The 19,918-nt window shown below is 26.8% G+C and overlaps 2 protein-coding genes and 1 long non-coding RNA gene across 3 annotated transcripts in view; 2 read left to right on the forward strand and 1 right to left on the reverse strand.

The window, feature by feature from the left end:
* The window catches only part of LOC126904762 (box A-binding factor-like), a 38,378-nt gene extending 26,177 nt beyond the window's left edge, over positions 1-12,201 (reverse strand). The window contains exon 1 of the mRNA XM_050683988.1: positions 11,533-12,201. Within this exon, the coding sequence (XP_050539945.1) occupies positions 11,533-11,575 (43 nt within the window). The 5' untranslated portion in view covers positions 11,576-12,201. The remainder of the gene's footprint in view (positions 1-11,532) is intronic.
* LOC126905025 (uncharacterized) lies at positions 10,015-12,945 on the forward strand. The gene is made up of 2 exons (XR_007703854.1): positions 10,015-10,321; positions 10,503-12,945. It is a non-coding gene; the product is annotated as an uncharacterized LOC126905025 (long non-coding RNA).
* A 604-nt stretch (positions 12,946-13,549) lies between these two features.
* The window catches only part of LOC126904771 (potassium voltage-gated channel subfamily KQT member 1), a 146,254-nt gene continuing 139,885 nt past the window's right edge, over positions 13,550-19,918 (forward strand). Inside the window, exon 1 of the mRNA XM_050684034.1 lies at positions 13,550-13,771. The gene's annotated coding sequence lies outside the window, so the exon portion shown is untranslated. The remainder of the gene's footprint in view (positions 13,772-19,918) is intronic.

Consider the following 19,918-nt stretch of genomic DNA (forward strand, 5'->3'; position numbering starts at 1 on the left):
TTTTTTTTTTTTTTTTTTTGTATCGTTTAAGGCGCGTCGTCACAAAGCGTCGTGCAAAATTGCTAAATTGACAACAAATTTTTGTCATATAATAAATCTACACGTACGACCTTGAATGGAAACTATTGTTTTAATGAGCTCTTAATCATTGCACGCTCACATAGAACACCGTGTTGGAAACCTGACGAAATTTCTACACATTTTTATTAAACACATACGCTCTATTTTTATCACCCACCTCGCGTGTTTCGTTTCAAATCTCGATTAATTGTGATATGACATCCGACAAGACTCGTTTACATCCGAAATTGGATCTCAGCACAGCGACACGGTGAGAGTGCACGATAGGAAAGTAAATAAAAAAATGCGGCTTAATTTTATATATATATATATATTTAAGTTCAATCTATCGGATGACAGCGTTTACAAAAACTACTGTAAGGCTGCATAGCCTGTGCAAACACAAGAATGTTACACTGCGACCTTGATAACCAGCTCAATTGTGGATACCACACGTATGCATAATACGAAAAGCACTCAAAGAATATTCGCCAGTATGTCATAAATTGTCATTTTGTAACTGCAACATTGCACTTTTATTTAAGAAAAGACCAAATAATTACTAAAATAATATTTAAATAAAAAACAGATAATACATAAATTAAAAAAATGTATATAGAATATAATAAGATGTTATTAGTAAAATAAAACGATTCTGAAAATACAGATATACATCAATCCGCTATATCTCTCATTCTAAAAAAAAAGAAGTTACTTAAGTTACAAAGATAAATAAGACAATAAATATATTACCCTAAAACTAAAACTAATAGTTATATAAACATTTTTGTCACGTTTGAAAAACATGAAAATAACATAAAGTTAAAAACCGTCTATTAAAAACTTTTGGGTGTCCAGAAAGTTTATAAAAATACAAAACCGACAAAAGTTAATACGAATTTAAAAACATTTATTTATGTAATAATTACATATCAAAATAAAAAATCCTAAATAATAATTAATCATAAGGAGTAATCAACATATAAAAATTAATACCTTATGTGTGTTATTTGTAGTATGGCCCTGAGTTTCAGGCGTCGAAGATGATGTTGTTGCATAATAGTTGGTTGATTATACAAACGGATTATTCAGATGATAAATCGTAGCCGATTTTTAATTTAATATTTATGCCCATCTCAATGATCTCTCGATTGAAATTAGATATCCTTTGACGACAACAATATAACGTCATTGATTTCATATTTTAATTAGATACAAATAAATTATAATAATAATGATAGATAAATTTTAGCATAATAGACTTGTTAAATAAAAATTAATGTGTTTCACAATAATTAACGTTTGATAACAGAGTTCGTTCAATTATAAAAACTGAGCGAACTGTTTGTGTTTCGTTATTTTAAGTAATATTCGGCTGGTTAAACGCATTTAGCACAAATAGGGTTCAACAAATTATTATAATAATCTGTGACTGTCATTAAAACTACGTATTAAATTAGAAAAAATTTTATCTAAAACATATTTTGCTACATATTTTCTGCAATAAGATTAACATAATTTTTTCAAAACAATTAATTATGTTGAAAATATAATTTCACAATTTAAATAACACGATGTACATTGTTTACTTAATTAGCATATCGATAAAATTACAAATTTACCTAAAATAATACTTGTTCATTATTTTAAGTAAAAAAAAATTGGCCAAAACGAGCGACACTATTATAAGCTTACGTTAAGTGTAAAGTGTAGAACTGAAAAAGCGGACGGATGTGAACGAGAAAACTTAAAACATAATAAAATAAAAAACAAGTACGCGAATTGTCACGTACTGATCGTCGATGTTCTTGAGTTCCCCATAAGCCAGAGGTGTATTTAATGCCACACGCAGGTGCACCACCTTACCTAACCCATTAAAAACATTATGGGAATATAGCTAAAGAAGTAAAAATAAAATAATAAATAATATTTGAAAACACTGTGAAATGTGTCAACTGCAATTGTAAACGCATATTAGTTGCTTTTAAAAAGTCTGCAGTAGTTGTTCACTCTCTGCACACAATACAGTCGACAACCGCTATTAAGTATTACTACTTCATGGATTATGGTACTACATAATGCACGCCAGGCGTCGTATAATTATTATAATGGTAATAAAAAAAATAACATATCAGGTGGCAGAACTCAACGGAGACCTCTAATAGCAACAAAGTCATTTTGTCAAAGTCAAGAATACAATAGAAATTGGCACAATAATAAGTAAATTTTTAAAACATCTTCACCTACGTCCGTTTTGATTTTCATAGCAGTTCTAATTATCATTAGTCAATATTAATAACGGAATATTTTGAACATTGACAAAAGAAATGTTAAATTTAAAAATAAATGTACAACTGAAATATAATGCAAATATTTTTATTTAAAAAAATCTTGTACAATAAATAAAGTATATAATAAATATAAATTATAAAAACTTAATAATTTTGTTCAAATGGATAAGAAACATCAACAGTTTGAAATTTTAAAACAACAGATTGTAAAATGATAAAAAATTAAATGTATTTATTTCTGTAGTATTACTGTTACAATAATATATTTGTTTCCATAAAAATATTTTTAAAGCACCAAAAATATGCTTTTAATCAAATGTTCAAAATAACCTACCGTTAATCATTGATTACCAATTATTTGTATTGTGTTAGAACACAATCTAAATGATGGATCATTTAGATAATAGTTAGTCTTAGAATGATATTAAAACGAACATATTACAGAACAAATTTCTTAATAAAATTAAAAAGTTCACCAAAAATACTGTTTGGATATTTATCAATTCCCTAGACATAAAATATGTACATTAGGACAAAAATACCACGCACTCAAAAAATATTTCAAATTATATTTTTCGCATTATTTCATTTACGTCGGTCTATTTAATTGATTTTGTTTCATTCTTAACATAAAATATAATGCAAAAATAAAAAAATGAAAATTTAGTTTTTAAATAATATATATAGAGGAAAATTTATATGTAAATTATGTAATCATGGACTATCACAATTTTAGCTACATTAAGCCGTCATTAATATACTACTTGGTGAATGTACAATAAAATGTTTAGTACGATTATATGTAATAAGAAATATTATTTTATACAAAAAGAATGCAGTATCATTTGATAAAACATTAATTGTATTAAAATGAACTTGTGAAAAAATACATATTTTAACTTTGATGTGAGCTGAGAAGGTAATTATTTTACTAAATGTTTTTTTTTTTATGTCTGCCGCCACTTTTTCTTAGGTCTCACCGTACCGATTTCTTTCAATAAGTCAAAAGATCAAAAATCCATATCTAGTTGACCTTGCCGTTGAAAATTGAAAGAAATTCTCATGTTTCCTATAAATGGAAGAAACCTACAAAAATATTTTGACTTTTTTATACCTAATGCTGTCATAACTCTTAAAAATGAACGAAACAAAATAATTTGTTTCGTCTGCCTCTATACCTGCTCACGGAGGAATTCAAAATAGTATCATTTCTACAAAAACTTTTTCAATTTAACTTTTGAAAAGTTCCGGAAATACTCCGAGCTTCATACATATGTTAAAATAAATCTTATATATTACAAGGTAACAAAAAAAAAAAAATTCCTGAGACTTATCTCCCATGTGAAATTGGCTGCTGTAGTTATAACACAATTACTATAACTTCTAAATTATGTATGGATCAATACAATTTTTTTCCATAAATACTTTATATATACTCTTTTAATCCAATATTTTTTTTTGAAATCAAACCATTTCTCATTATGCAGGAGGGTATCAAAACTTGAAACATATCCAACTTTTGAAAAATTATAGTAATAATTTCTATGAAACTCTTGGTGCTTAAGCAAATGCTAGAATTGCAATATTCCTTATAGTTATATTCTATACTAATATTCAAAAATAATTCCTAGTTATGATTTTAACTGCTGATATGTTGAATTTCATTTCAATCAAGACTTTTTTTTGTTTTTTATATGTTAATATCAATTTTTAATTAATAAGAAATAATCTCAAAGATTATAGGTGATAGAAAAAATCTAAATGCAAATTTAAAATTGGGCGAGAAAAAGTATTTTTGTCACACATGAAAATTCCTTGTAGACCTGTTTAGATCAAATTATTTTCTGAATAGTATTGAATAGAGTCAATTGTGGATAAGATGAGAGAAAATAGACTTAGATGGTTTGTTATAAGGAATTTGTTATATTTGTCATGTTATAAAGCGAGAAAAATCGGAATCTGTATTTACAATTACTTTATAATTTTTGTGTCAAAATTACTATATTAAATTATTGAACGTCGATTTCGAACTAAGATTAATTAATTGTAAGATTAATTACTATAATTAAATTATTTATTAATAAGTATTTATTCAGATATTACACTTATAAATCAAGTAACTATTTTAATCAGGATATAATTAAGGAAATGATAGTTGATATTGCTTTTGGAATAATCCACCAATTTCTTAAAATTATACAGTATATAGAAATTTGCATCAAAGCGATTCTTATGTTAGTGATTTTTATCACTGTCAAATAGCATCTACATTTGTCCCAAATATGTCATGTCCCCTTCACTGCGTTACAGTTTTTTATATTGATTTTATAACATAAAGTTGCACTTTATTTTATAAAATGTCTAACCGTAAGTCAAAATACTGTTAAATTACAATACTATTAAAATTAAAAAAATCAGCATAATTGAAGAAGACAAACTAAGAGTAAAAACATCAAATGATTTTCTGGTTTAGATCCTCATTAATTGTATGATCAATCTCAAGATTACATCATTGTTCCTCCGTCCTATTCGTCTTTGTACGCATATTAAAAGATCAAAGATCATCCCTCTATTTCTCGTTTTAATATCTTACTGCAAACATTTTGTTCAATATATTTATTATTAATTGCCTATAAATCGCATCAATTTTTATACATAATAGTTGTTTAATTATATTTTAAGTCCTCTATTATATTAGATATTATTTGTTTTCGTGTTAATTTCTCGATACACAGCACAAATGTATAATTTCTAATCCAATTAAATATATTAAGATAAGGCTATATACGTCATGTATGTATTTTTGTACTACTTATATCAGTACAAACATATAGAATTTTCATCGATAAATACAGTAGAAAATTACTTGTTAAAATGAATCCTAATAAATAATATATCTAGAGCTATTCTATGCTGAATGGTATTAATTTTAAAAAACAATCAACATTTCCCTTAATATATAGTGATAATGTGCTACTGATAAAAGGTTGTTTTTAACAATAATAGTTGATAATATTAGTTTTACTTGGAAAGATGTGTATTATTTTGTTTATGGTCAAGATCAAGGGCGTCTACAGAAATATTCAAGTCAATTATCTACCCCTCAATATAGGAGTGAATTAAAATTCACAACCAATGTGTTTATTAACTGTAAGAACAATTTTATCCTTCTTTTCTGCTGTATGAGGGACGTCCTTGTCTAGAAAACGTAAATCATAAGTAATAAAAAGTTTTATTGTTAATCTAATATCAAAATGACTGAAAACCGGTTAATGATAATATATAATAAAAATTAATTACTTGTGGTTATATTATATAGCTTTGTTATACCCAAAATAAAATAAAATAGAATAGATGAATAAAATAGATTTTGATAAAGAACTAGGGGTTATATGAGAAATAGCTATATTTAATGAGTATAACGAAAACGTAATTTCAAAATTAGTCTGAATAGAAAAGTAGAAATAAAGAAAGGAGAGCAGCTGGTACACTCAATAGCTCAGGAACAAAAAGTAATTAGATTACCCATTTTATATTATCAGGGCATTTCAAATGGACTAGCTAGAATTTTTATGAATTTTGAAATTACATTATAACATTTAAGAGTAATAATTTAAGAGTTTTATCAGGTAATTTATAAAATACAATGTAAAAGTTATAATAAATGTTACTAATACAAACAAAAAGTAATATAAAAGTTAGGTTTAAATAGCAATCAAGAAACATTAAAAATCAAGAAGTTGACTGAACATTGATTGACACATAATCACTCCATTAAAACCATAAAACTAATTAAAAATGTACATAATTACAAAAAACTTAATATAAGGGAGGGAATAGAAATGTTAATAAATTAGAACAATTAAATTAACTAGAATCTTGGCCCACTGAAAAATTCATTAATAAACTTGAGTAAACTGGCAAAATGCGATTATATTACTTGGTGATAACATTTCTAGGTGATAAGGTCACTAAGTATATAAGGGAGTATTTACCGGTCGGGGTGTCAGTAAGTGTTTAGCATTGATAATGGTAACACTGTTTCCAAAATACGTATCAGCGATTTTTTTTTTTAGTAATTTTTTGTGGTTTTTTTAGTTTAAATGAACAATAGTTTTAATTTTAAATAATGATAATATAGTTAATGGATTTTCATATTATTTTTTATTATATAAATAATTCAATTTCGACATTTTCCAGACACAAATCTAGCGTGCTATTATAAAAGACAGATAAATTTAAAGAATCATACTATATTTGAAATACTGGAACGGGGCCGTCAATACAAGCTCTCTGGAATTATTCCTGAAACCCAACCAAACCCACTCAATAACTTACAATTATAAATTATTATAAAAATAATGAAGACCATTTTTTTAAGTAACATATAAATACATATATAATGTATATTTCTTGATTTATTAATTATTAAATAATTTTTAATTCATTTCTTATATCTTAAAAGAATTTTAACTTATTTTTTTTAAATGACAACATATATACTTAGCTAGCTTATAAAATAGATTATTATGTATTAAAGAAAATTATTGGTTTATCAGTAGTTTTGGAGCAGTACTTTAAAAGTAAATTTCTATTATAGACTTGAGGTAAAGCGCGACTTATTTTATCATTTAACAATCTGGGCCACGCTCCTCTCGCATAGGTAAAAAAATAACATCCAATACGATGTAATAAAAATTGTTATCGAACAATCATTTTTTATTTTATGAGTTATTTAACATTGCTAATTAAAAAAAAATTAAAGAATAATAGTGCATATATATATATATATATATATATATATATATATATATATATATTAATGCTAAAAACGCTATATGTAACCAAAAGAAAGCAAAAATAATATTTCTGAAATTTTTTCTATTTTATAAGAAATTGAGTGAGTTGGGTTAATTAATAAATGGATCACCGTGTATTAAGAATAAAGTATAGGTCATAGTTTATTAGCTTACAGGTCGGTGTCCGAAGACTTCAAACAAATTTATTATTTCTAAATACGTCATAAACTCTTCATGTCTGATAAAAATTATTATAAGCATTGTTCGATGAAGGACGAGATCATTAGTAAAAATTAATATTTTTACAGAAATGTTATGGATGAATGCGAATCAATAAACGTGCAAATATGTATTAATCTATAAATTAAGGATCAATTATAAAATTTTATCAATAAAAATAATTACTTAAACGAAAAACTTTTTAAATAAGCCATTAAATTTAGTTTTTCAAATTTTATTACCAAGCTATTATATTTTTTTACTATTATTCATAAGAGTTATAGAATAATGACGCTAAACATTAAAAAATATTATCATTAATTTATCCCAGTAAATAACTAGATATCAAAGAAAGAATACATCTTCTTCATAAATAACTTAAACAACTTAAGCACTTTTTTTTCTAAAAAAAATTAAAATCATATATTTCTAAATTTTTTTGAAAAATCCCCACATTAGATCGCTTATAGAGCCCAAAAAATTTTCCATATGGATAGTTTAGATGAATTATGTTTTAGAATTTAATAAATATTTTAATTATTACTTAAAAATAAAGAATTGTGAACGTTCCTTACCAAAAATTGTAATTTAATAATTGACCAGTTTTGATAATTATTGTATTGGTTTTTAATATTCCGATTAATATGGATTTGTCTAAAATTTTTATAGAAAAATAACTATTTTATAATTTTAATATCAGGTTAGAGAATTTGAAACAATTTACTTAGAGTTTGGAAATATCGTATAGATCATTTATTTGAATAACAGTTCTATAACAATTCGATAGTTCATGCTAAAAATAAACTATTCGGTTGCATAAAAAATATTCCATAATTTAAAATAATTGAAAATTACCATCACTAGTGTTATTACAGAAGTAAGCAAAAACATTTTAATGAAATTATTAATAAATTAAAAATAATATTTTATATATTTACGTTTTTTTATTCAAGAAAAGCCTGTGGTTAATCATATAATTTTGCAACAAACTTTTTCAATTCACAGATACTACTAACTTATGTATGCCTTAAGTGATACGTTAATTAGAATTCTAGCAAGAGTACACAAATGTAATTTAAAAATGATTAATGACTGTTTTTCACTTAAATTTATTGATTTTATAACTTATAAATGATTGATGTCAAAAGAAGTTATATAATTTATTATCTTCGAAAAAACTATTGTTGCCTATAAATCCTATGATGGAGAATATTGTTAACAATTCGCTTCTAGTTAATTACATTTACGTCAAAGAGCCTTTTAAGATTTAATACATATAATTTAAAATACTTTTTAATTTAATATACGCTATTATGAAAAAAAACAAATGACTTTTTATTTTATTTCAACAGCCAATAATATATAATTGATAACTAATTAATGACAGTTGAGTTTATATTCTAATTTTGTTTTGTTAAATCTGTTATTAAATGAGTATCACTAAACTATAAGGTTATTTCACTGAAATTTCATTTTAATATACCACCTTTAAAAAAAAACTAAAAAAGCAATACAATGAAATGTTTTAAGGAAAATTGTTTGTAGTCATCAAATTGTAATTAATAGTAATAAATTCGTACATCCTTCAGCGTTATATACGAAAAAAATTAGATTTTGGTGACAGCTTATTGTTTTATTAATTATATTACGGTTAATTGAATTTGAAAAAAATCTGCAATAAAAAGTAGTTATATGTAGTTTTAGCCGCATATTAAGAAATTATTTTAGGGGGGCTAAATTATTTTTACTTTGGTAATCATGCCAGAAATAATTTTTTTGCTAAAAAAGTAATGATGACCAAAAAAAGGTCTTTATGGCTATATTTCGAAAATTGGGTTAAAAAAATATTGATAGTGCTAGTGCGGGAGAGCGATCACCCTTTTTTTATTATGCCTCTCTCTGTAGTTCACTCCATACATTATTATCTCTTGAAAATCTCTTTATGATGATTAATTAACTGAATTAATGTTTATTACTATAACTCTAATAAATTAATAATTAATGACATTCTGTATTAATATAATATGTTTATACAGAATATTCGAAATTGTCGGATTTCTTTTATGTTCAAATTGTGTTTTAAAAATAACCACTGAACAAGGAATATGTCCAGATTGGTGTAATAAAATAACTAAAGTAACTCATAATACTGTTATTGTTCGATTTGTCATTACCGCCGACTTTATACAAGAAACGACTGTATTACTTCCTTTTTATGACAACGGCAGGCAAATAAAATATTACTTCGGCCTGCTCACAACCAATAGTTTTATTTCTGTACCTAAACCGCTGCCTTAATTTCTGGTAAAACCCAAAAATCCACTTAGCTGTTGTTAAACCTATTTCATTTTAGTCGTATTTGTGCAAAGCAAACAGAAAATTAAAGCTATTCGAAAGAGAAAAATTACACGAGTCGACTGTATGGACTTCGTTAATTCAAACAATTTAATATCAAAACTACAGTACTCCCCATCTCTCTTTTGCTCATCAAAGTGTTTGCCAGGCTTATGAACTATGTACTACAACCACAGATAAGAGAGCATTGGTACACGTAGTCACGGCCACTACCATAGAACACAAAAATTCACGGCGACCAAATGGGAAAAAAACTTATTATTCTAAAATATGTATATTACATTACGCGTGTATTAAAAATAAAACTGTTATCTGTACCGAATGCCTGCGGACGAGTAGACCTTTGACCGCCGTTTATCTTTGAACTCGTTAAAAATCCATCGAATCGTTTTGTTGGCGAGGCAATGTCATCGCAAACTGTATATGAACATTTCAACGGAATTCAAATAAAAATTATTATTAAAAAAATTTACTTGTACAAAGAAAACCAACGAAATTTGTTCAATAATTGTCATATTAATCATCAATGAAGGCTAGAGGATAATTAATTCCTCATTATGTTTTGACCGACGGACCGCGTGCAACGGCGACCGAGAGGTAAATCCGAACGCGCTAAGAGTACTACTAAAATGACTTTTTGTTAAATAAAATACAAACACACAAAGTGTAGCATTATTATTGTATAGGATATTATAATTTATCTTATCGCCTACGGTAGTTGTGTGTATGCATGTCGAAGGATAAGACTTTTTTATTATTGTATTATTATTATTTCTAGTGTAATGGGCGTCCCCGTTCACTGATACCACATAGCTCAAGCACTGTGTACTCGATAATAAAATAATAATAAATCAGTGACGGTCAGTAACGATGGTATAGGAAATCATAACGATTTGACCTAAGGGATGGAGTTATATTGATCTGCTGGTGGTCAGTGAACTTGTGGTCATTGGAATCCCGAACATATTAAGACACAACAAAAGAGTAAACGGGAGTCATTAGAACAGACGTATCGCTAATGAGCAACCTTGACTTGGAAATCGGTCATCACCTCCACACACACGCCAACAATTAAAAATATCAAAAATACTACAAAAACTATTACGTTACAAAACGTTTTCCTAGAGCGCCAAAGCTTTTGGGAATGGAAAACAAATGGCGATCGACTGCCGCCGTTAGTGCCGATTTCCACGTTCAAAACCTGATGGGCAAACAAACGTGTACGATTTTTAATATAAATAATACATTACAGTGCCATTACAGTATCGATGGGGCCCGCTGCAAGGATGTTAAAATGCCGTTGGTATATTTTAAATTACAGTACGCGGCTAATAATACGAACGTTATATAAGTACATATTACCAACGCGACTTTTTGTCTTTAACATTCTGTCAAAATCGCGTAACTCGCATCACTTTTTTTTATAACTCACAGTTGTGAAGATTTCACGTACAGTGGGGCTCCGAAAAGAAAATGAACCGCCATTTTATCGAACACAACATTACATTTTACATAGAGTTCATTATTTTGTATATTTGATCGAAACTGGTCAATTATCGGCTACAGTTAAATTTAAAATTTAAACAATACTGCGGAACGCAGGGAAGTTTGTGTTCATGTTTACAAACAGCACTAACAAAGACTTTGATTTCGGAGAATTCTCTGATAGTTCATCTCGCGATCAAATAAAAAACATTACATATAATTTTTGAAATTTAACACAAAAAATCAATAACGGCACTTCGACTACAGTTACGTTACGTTGCAATAATCCAAAACCGACCCGAATAATAGTTATGTGCACTTACCAAAAGTTCTCAAGTAAGTGGCGTCGATGTCGTTGCCCGGCATGTTGTATCTCCGCTGGTGTTGCAGATAACGCGTCCGGTCGGCGGAGATAAGGCGGAAAAGCGCGTATTAAAAAAAAATTGTAACTATTAATAATAATAATAATAATATTGGAGTTATCGTAATATTTTTATCGTAACACTTATTATCAACTACGGCCGAGTCTAATGGGTAAAAACTTTCGATAAAAACGCGTCACGCGGTACCTGCGAATCGACGGCAACCAGTAAACGACGAACCGTCGTGGTCGTCTCCTCGGTCGTGTGTTGCAGTGATGTGGTCGTCAAGAAAAGTTAATCGGTCATCGTACGACAGTGATCTTAAACGATTAGTTTGGACGTGATATCGTGTCGAAACAGTAACGATAATAAATATATTCTATTTTATGACGACAACGGACGTATAACGTTACACGCAGACGGACTATATTTGATAGATACGAAACGGTAGTAAAACGATATAGGTCGTTTTTCTGTTCGTTAACAATAATATAATATAATAATAAAATAAAAACACTATGGGCAATGGTGAGCTGTCGGGCCGGGTGAATCACGCGCGCGCCGGGCGGAAAAGTGAACCGGTTCGGCCGAGGAGGCGGTGGCGATACACGTTGCCCCCGCGACCGCCTGGCGATCGTCTACCCCGCTTGCTCTTCTCGCCTTGCGGGACGGCCCACTTTTTATCATCACTGGTCCACGTCTGCCACCGCCTGTCTCTGCGCTTTCCGGTGCAACGTTTTACCGCAGCGAAATAACCCGCGTTTCATTTGTCAGTCCCCACCACTGATGTTGGGTCTAGGGGAAGGCAAACGTTTAACGTGGTTCACCAATGATAACTTCCCCTATCTAAAGCTTTAGAAAAACTTGATTCTATTCTTTAACTATTACACAATACATTTTGGTATCCGGAAAAAACGTCCAAGTAACAATAGAGAAAGTTTATAAATAAAAATTTAAAAGTACTTTTGTACAAAAGCTCTCATTCAATATATTGTTTCTCTTATACTAGTCAATCTATGAGAATGACAAGATTTTGCAACCTTTTCATAACATGGAATAATAAGCATAAAAAGATCAAAAATAAATTGTTCAGACCATAATATGTTAAACATAGCTGACCCATCGCTCTATAAAGGGGACAATTGCCCCTATCCCAATCGAAGTATCACGATATTCCAGTGAAATATTACATTAGGCAGTGTCAAATACACCGTCCCTAATATTCGCTATACTGTGACGTCTTAAAGGTTGAGTAACACTTGTTTAGTGAGTAATGTCAGTAAATTAGGTTAAAGATAATTGTTGATAAAGTATGTTCACATTATTATAAATAAAAATATTTTACATTTAATAGATTCTATTTTTAAAAGTAAATTTTATTTGTTAATTGTTTATCTATATTAAACTTATAGACTTACATTTTTTATTAAGAATAAAATGAAATTTATCTAATATTAGTATTTACTCAACTTCAAATTACAAGAAATTGAATCGATACAAACATTTAAAAAAGTGACTTTCATAAATAAAAAGAAGAATTAAAATTAATTAATTGGATATTTCAAGTAAGATATAAATTAATTATATTTTTGATAATGCCTTAAGAAGCAAACGCTTTAAAATAACGAATAAAATATAATATTTTTGGAATTGAGATATAAGATTAGTTTTATATTCCAAAATAAGTAAACAAATGTATAAACAATTAAATTTTATCAGTTGGCATTGAATATATTTCATACAAACAACGAACAATCATTTTATTTAAATAAATACAATTATTGTTTGTTATGTTATCATTCCTAAAAATTATAGGTGATAATGGACTTATTACTAGTTATTTGCCAAAAATAATTAAATGTCAACGTATTATATTTTACCATAAATTTTAGTGAAGTTTTATTTTATTTAAATTATAAAAATACAAATAATAAAAAAATAAATCTACAGTTCTAATTGTTGGATAATTTTTAGAAGAACGTAATACTCAACTTTATAAACCTTGTTATAAATTATAATAACATGGTTAGAGTAGTTGATGTTAAATATTCTTTACCGTGTTTAACACAACTGTATACTAAAAGCAATAATTCGTTGAAGCATTTTCGATACAATATTCCAATTATTATTTATAACTCAGTTCCGCATTACTGGAAAAACTAAATTACGTCATGCTTCAACGTCGAATTATATTAAGAAGGTAAGTGTAGTGAATAACTTTGTATTATTTCAAATAATTTCAATTTATATTTGCTAAAATTTTTTTTATAATATTAAAGACTATTTTTAGTTATTATTTTATAGTTTGTATATTTCCAAGTTTTACAATAATGGCTTTATAAAAATCCAAAAATTTTAAAACATGAAAATTTGTCTACCTAATTTTGTTAAAAAATATGTATCAATTTTAAAGTACTTTTACTATAGTAATTAAATCATGGAAAAAAACTTAGTTATAAACTGTTTGTAATATATTACAAACAAACAATATATAGTTATTAAAAATAATTATATAATAAGTTAATTCAAATATTTTATTAAAAGTATGTTAAAGTGCGGTTGTATTTGATGAAGTTACTCTTTGTTCGTGATTTCTTTGTTGATATATACATTTTTGTATGAAATAACTAATAAATAAACTTCACATTTGAACTAAGAATAAAAGAACCACGCGTAACTTGTTCGTGTCTAATGCAGATAAACGAGTTTACAAAAATCAATATTTCAACGGAAGTATTCTGTACTGTTGATCATTATTAATTTTGATAACTTTATAGAATTTTATACATTTATTTATAAATAATATAAAACACAATATAGTTTTCTGTAAGTTCATAGTATCCAATAATCTATTGTTGAAAAAATAGCCTTCACCACCTTACTACTTTAAAATAGTATCAACTTTTATTTATTAAATGGAAACATATTTGTTTAACCAGCATAAAACAAGAAAATTATCAAAGAAATGACTGACCAATAACAAGTTTTGAATTGGTATTTTGAATGGTATTATTTTTATACAATGGTGGAAAGAGTAGTGCAGTTCATAAATGCTTAGAGATAAAATTAAACAGACCCGTTTATCTATAGTCTTGATATTTGTTAAAAACTTTTAAAATACTGGTTTAAAAGTTGTTAACAACCAGTTATTTTCTTGGATAGATCATCTTCTTTTTTTTAAGTTTCTTAAACATATGCCTAGTGTTACACCTTGTATGTTTCCATTTAAAAAACAGAAGTTGGTAAACTTTTAAGGAAGGGGAATAGGACAACATTTTTTGATGAAAATAATAAAACTTGGGATTTTGTTAACTTTTTAAAAAAATATTATATGTTTAACATTTTTAAGTTATTTTGTAAGTCATAGGGAAGGTTTGAGTAGATCTTGATAGGTGAGACATTTTAAATTTTTTTGTTGTTCATTTTAATATTTGAACATTTTTTATTGAAAGGCTTGATTTTTCAATTAAAATCAAGTAGGTTCATTTTTTTTTGATCTGGCAAAAAATAATTAACACTTTATTTTTTCAATAATTATTATTTATGAGAAAAATATTGGTGGTAATCTAATATACATTTTTTCTTAATAAGTAAAAATGTATGAGCACTATTTTGAGAAATTAATGTTTTTTATATAATGTTTCATTTCATATAAGTACTAAAATAAAATATAAAAATAGCTCTTATTTTGAACCATGGGATCTAGTTATTTTGTGTATTTTTGAAAACATTAGTTCCAAGATAAAATTTATAGCTAAAAGTATTAATTATGTTAAAAATTGAATTAAAATCAAGACTTGGAAATAGAGTGTCTTATTATGATATACGTGGCCCTTTTAAAATTATAAACTCGGGGACCTAAGCATAATTAACAAAAAAAAAAATCAAATTATTTTTTATTTTATTAATTTTTTTGCAAAGGATTTCATAAGTGGAAATATTAATATCTTCATTAGTCTGATTTTACTATACTCATTAAATAGAACAAATCGTACTAAGTAAAAATGACTGCATTAGAATTTTTAGAAAGTGTTAATTTTAAAATATAATTTATAACTTGTTTTATAAAATTTAATATGTAAGCTATTACATGAATATTGTGTGGTATTCTAATTGATATAATTTTGTAAAATGAAATATCTAAGGAAGACGCTTGTTATCAAAACTTTATAGTAAAAAACCTATACAATATTGATATTCGTCATATTTATTGTACGTCTGAATAAGTCATGTTGTTATATTGAACACAAATAAAACGTTATCATTACCTGTTAACCAAGTTAACAATACGCAGTATGACATAATATGTCATACCGCATTTTTGTTTGCTCGTGTTCTTTTATTCACCACGTGTATTGTAAAATATTTTAAGAGATCAAAGATTAAAAGCATTTTTATTATTAATATTTAAATATTTAGAATTACAAAAATGTAAGGTAACAAATGTAGTATTTGCTCAAATAGAATTAATATTTTTTGTCACTTGAAGTAATGTTTCTTGGTGGACTGTTTAATATTCAGAAGGTTGTTAATAATTATTTTTCTTTATTAAAGATTTTTTTTTTTTTATAGCCTTTATTAAAATAATATTTAGCTCAACAATTATTAAAGATTATATAAAGTGTTCAAAAGGTAAGGAAACTGGTCAATTTTTATGAACAATAAAAACAAAAGAAATATTTTTCCTTACTTACTGAACACTCTGTATAGTTTATTTTACTAAGTTTTGCTCTTAATACCAATCAATTTCATTTTATGTTCCTTTGAATTGTTATAATAACTCTCTCGCTCTCCACATGATCTTTTATTATTTTATAATACTTTATCTTAAATAGTAATTTGGAATAAAAAACGATAGCACAGTGGGGTCGTGGCATAGTTGGGACGAGTATAGATACAATTTGATAGTGATAAAAACCACTATCACAAGAAATGCTTCGATGAAAATCTGTATATAGTGTTTAATACTAAGGAATTGGTGGATTATTCCAAAAATAAAATAGGTCGTCGGTACAATTTTTTTTTTTAATTTCTTGTACATAAATTAAGTTTTATTTTAACATATATTTAAAATACGCAATATTCCTCGGACATTTTCAAAAGTTAAAAAAATTCTACTCTTTATACAAATTTTCGAGTTTTCAAAAGTTCAAAAAATCTTTTCTTAGCTTTAAAGAGGCAATATAATGAAGAAAAAAGTAGAAATTTGTATTTAATGTAAGTTAGATTCATATAAGTTTTATATTTATTGACGGACTCATTACTATGGTAANGTTAAAAAACTCTACTCTTTATACAAATTTTCGAGTTTTCAAAAGTTCAAAAAATCTTTTCTTAGCTTTAAAGAGGCAATATAATCAAGAAAAAAGTAGAAATTTGTATTTAATGTAAGTTAGATTCATATAAGTTTTATATTTATTGACGGACTCATTACTATGGTAAACTATTATAAGGTATTTTAAATAAACAAAAAAAAAAATAAAATTTTTAACACAAAAATAATGTGTTTATTATCTACGGCATAAAGAAAGTATTTTTTTTTTAACTTATAGTACATGTTAGCTTTAACTTAACTTAATATGTTTAAAGAACGCAGTATTTACGGAACATTTTCAAAAGTTAAGTTGAAAAAGTGTTACTTTTTATATATATGATTCAAGTTTTGAACGGCCTCTGTATAAGGAGACATTGCTCGATTTAAAAAAAAATTATGTCGGATGAGAGGTGTATATAAAATGTATTTAGAAACAATAATTTGTGTTGATCTATACATTTTTCAAAAAGTTATAGAAATTTAAAGTTGAAAATTTAAGATCAAAAATCGAATATTTTAACACAAAAAGAGCATTTTTTTAATTTCGGCAGCCGTTAGCACGTAAAAAATAAGTCGTCTGGGCGATTTTTTTTTTAGTTTTAGTACGTAACATAAGCTTTAATTTGACATATGTTTGAAAGACGCAATATTTTTGGTACATTTTTAAAAGTCAAGTTGTTAAAGTTGAATTTTGTAAAAATGTTTCTATTTTGAATAACCCCCTGTGAGCAGGTTAAATGTCAGATTTGCAAAAAAATAATATCAAATAAAAGGGAAATATCTATGGTTTCAATATAAAAAAAAATTATTTTAATTCATTTATTTTTCAATAAGTTATGGCAATTTTTAGAGAAAAAAAAAATGACAAAATTGCACAAAAAGGAACGTGGGAAAAATTTTTAATTTTCGTGTGTAATGTCATCAATTCAAAAGCTTTAATTTGACATATGTTTAAAGGACGCAATATTTTCGGTACATTTTCAAAAGTTAAGTTGTATAGAATTTCCACTATGATTTCAAAATATGCATTTTAAAAGTAAATGCCTTCTAAGTCTCTTAAATTTTCCAAAAAATATTACCTGTTAGGCAAGAACATGGTAGGTATAAATTTTTGTTGTTCAAAACCTAAGAATCTTTGCACGCTTATGTAAGAAATACTGTTTTGTACGAGTCAACTAGACTCCTATCCGTAGGACGGATAGGTGTGCACCGCTCTAGAATGCCGTTTTACCTTAGGCCTGTTTTTCGCTATAATTAAAACCGCATATCCAATAAGTAAGAGAATAGGCAATAATTAAATAACAAATAACCACATATATTATAAATTCTTTAGAGAGTATCTTAAACTTAAGGGGTAGCGAGGGGCCCATAAATACTAATGGCCGGCGAAGCGACAAAAACAAAATAGTTAAACTCAATTAGACAAATAATAAATAACATAAAAAAAATAATATAAAAACTCAACTGAATTGATGAAGTTGTTGATAGTTATAAGTGCACTGTATGAGATCTTGTGGTAATGATGTCGAACATTTGATTATCACGAGTCGGAGTGTAGATCCAGGCAGGTCAGGCAGATTAAAATAGATGGCGGAAGAGCGACTACGGCAATGAAGTGATGGTCAGGGCCCAATCACTGGTGACGTTCAAGAACTTTGAGCACAAGGGTGCAACAAAAAATAATAAAAATCATGGCGTACAACTGCCAAAAAATTAACTATTCAAGCGAAGGAGCTTGTTACAAAAAAAAGAGACACATAAAACAATTGACTTTCTGACTTACGACGATGAACTGTACACGGATGACAATTGACAACACGGAGGCCATCGATTTGCCGTGATGGGTGGCAAGGGGGTGAGTAAAGCTAAGACGCTAGATATCAGATGTCACACGATATAATATAAACGGTGTTTGCTACAACTGGTCCACTAGGTCTTTGCTAAAGGCGTTCTCTACCAAACAAATACTATTATCAAATTATTAATAATCAAATATTTCAATTAGAATTATACTAATGTATATAGGCGAGGTAATTGAGTATTTAATTTTAAAATAAGTACAATTAACCCAATAAATTATTCGGATAATTGAAATCCAAACAGATTTTTTCGGGACAATAATAAAAATAATTCGTATGATTTTTAAAGGTGGCAGTTCTTTTATTGTTGCCGCATATAAAAAAAAATTGAAAATATGCTGTATTATTTATCGGTGTTATGCCTTTACAAGACATTTGAGAGATGATAAGTTTTTTAAACGAATATTTCAATTAAATATTTACTTAAATGAACTATTCTGAACTGTTCCAGTATTTGTAACATAATCGAAATTTGGTATCGCAAAAATAAGGTTTTTAATAAACTATTAAGTAGTAAAGTATGAAATCCTGCTTCATAATGATAAATATATATAGCTTCGTATAGCAAAAAAATATTCTTATAGAGTCTGTGGGCATACCTTAGTATTTTTTATTATTTGTTTTAAGGTTTTAATAGAAATTTCATTATACTTTCGGTTTATAAAATTATTAACCTTCAAAAATATCGTTATAAGTCAACTAACGTACTAGATATATATAGTAAGTAAGTTGGCCTATTTTTGACTTGCTTCCAAAATCATTTCAACTTCTAACCATGCTTTAATTAAATAAAATGGTAATTATTATTGTTTTTAATTATATAAATATTCATTTTAAGAGAGGTTTCTTGATTCTTTTGCTAAAACATTCCAAATAATCTATTGTAATTTAAAATCTATTATAATAAATTTTAAATTTAACTAATCAATAGTATAAAATATTCAAATATCCTAATCATTAGTAAATAAGTGAATAGTAATTGATACAATTTTCGCATTCAAAGAGAGCTGTAAATAATGGTAAAAAAATTGTTTTTGTAATCGAGAAATCCATTGGATTTAATATACTTAAATAAAAAACACATATTATTTATTTATAAATTATTAACATAATTATAGTAAAAACAATACATTTATTAATGTTTTCAATAATATAAACATGACAACAACTTAGC

This window comes from Daktulosphaira vitifoliae, unplaced genomic scaffold, assembly GCF_025091365.1.
Source record: "Daktulosphaira vitifoliae isolate Bord-2020 unplaced genomic scaffold, ASM2509136v1 Scaffold_1, whole genome shotgun sequence".
Classification (NCBI taxonomy): Eukaryota; Metazoa; Arthropoda; class Insecta; order Hemiptera; family Phylloxeridae; genus Daktulosphaira; species Daktulosphaira vitifoliae.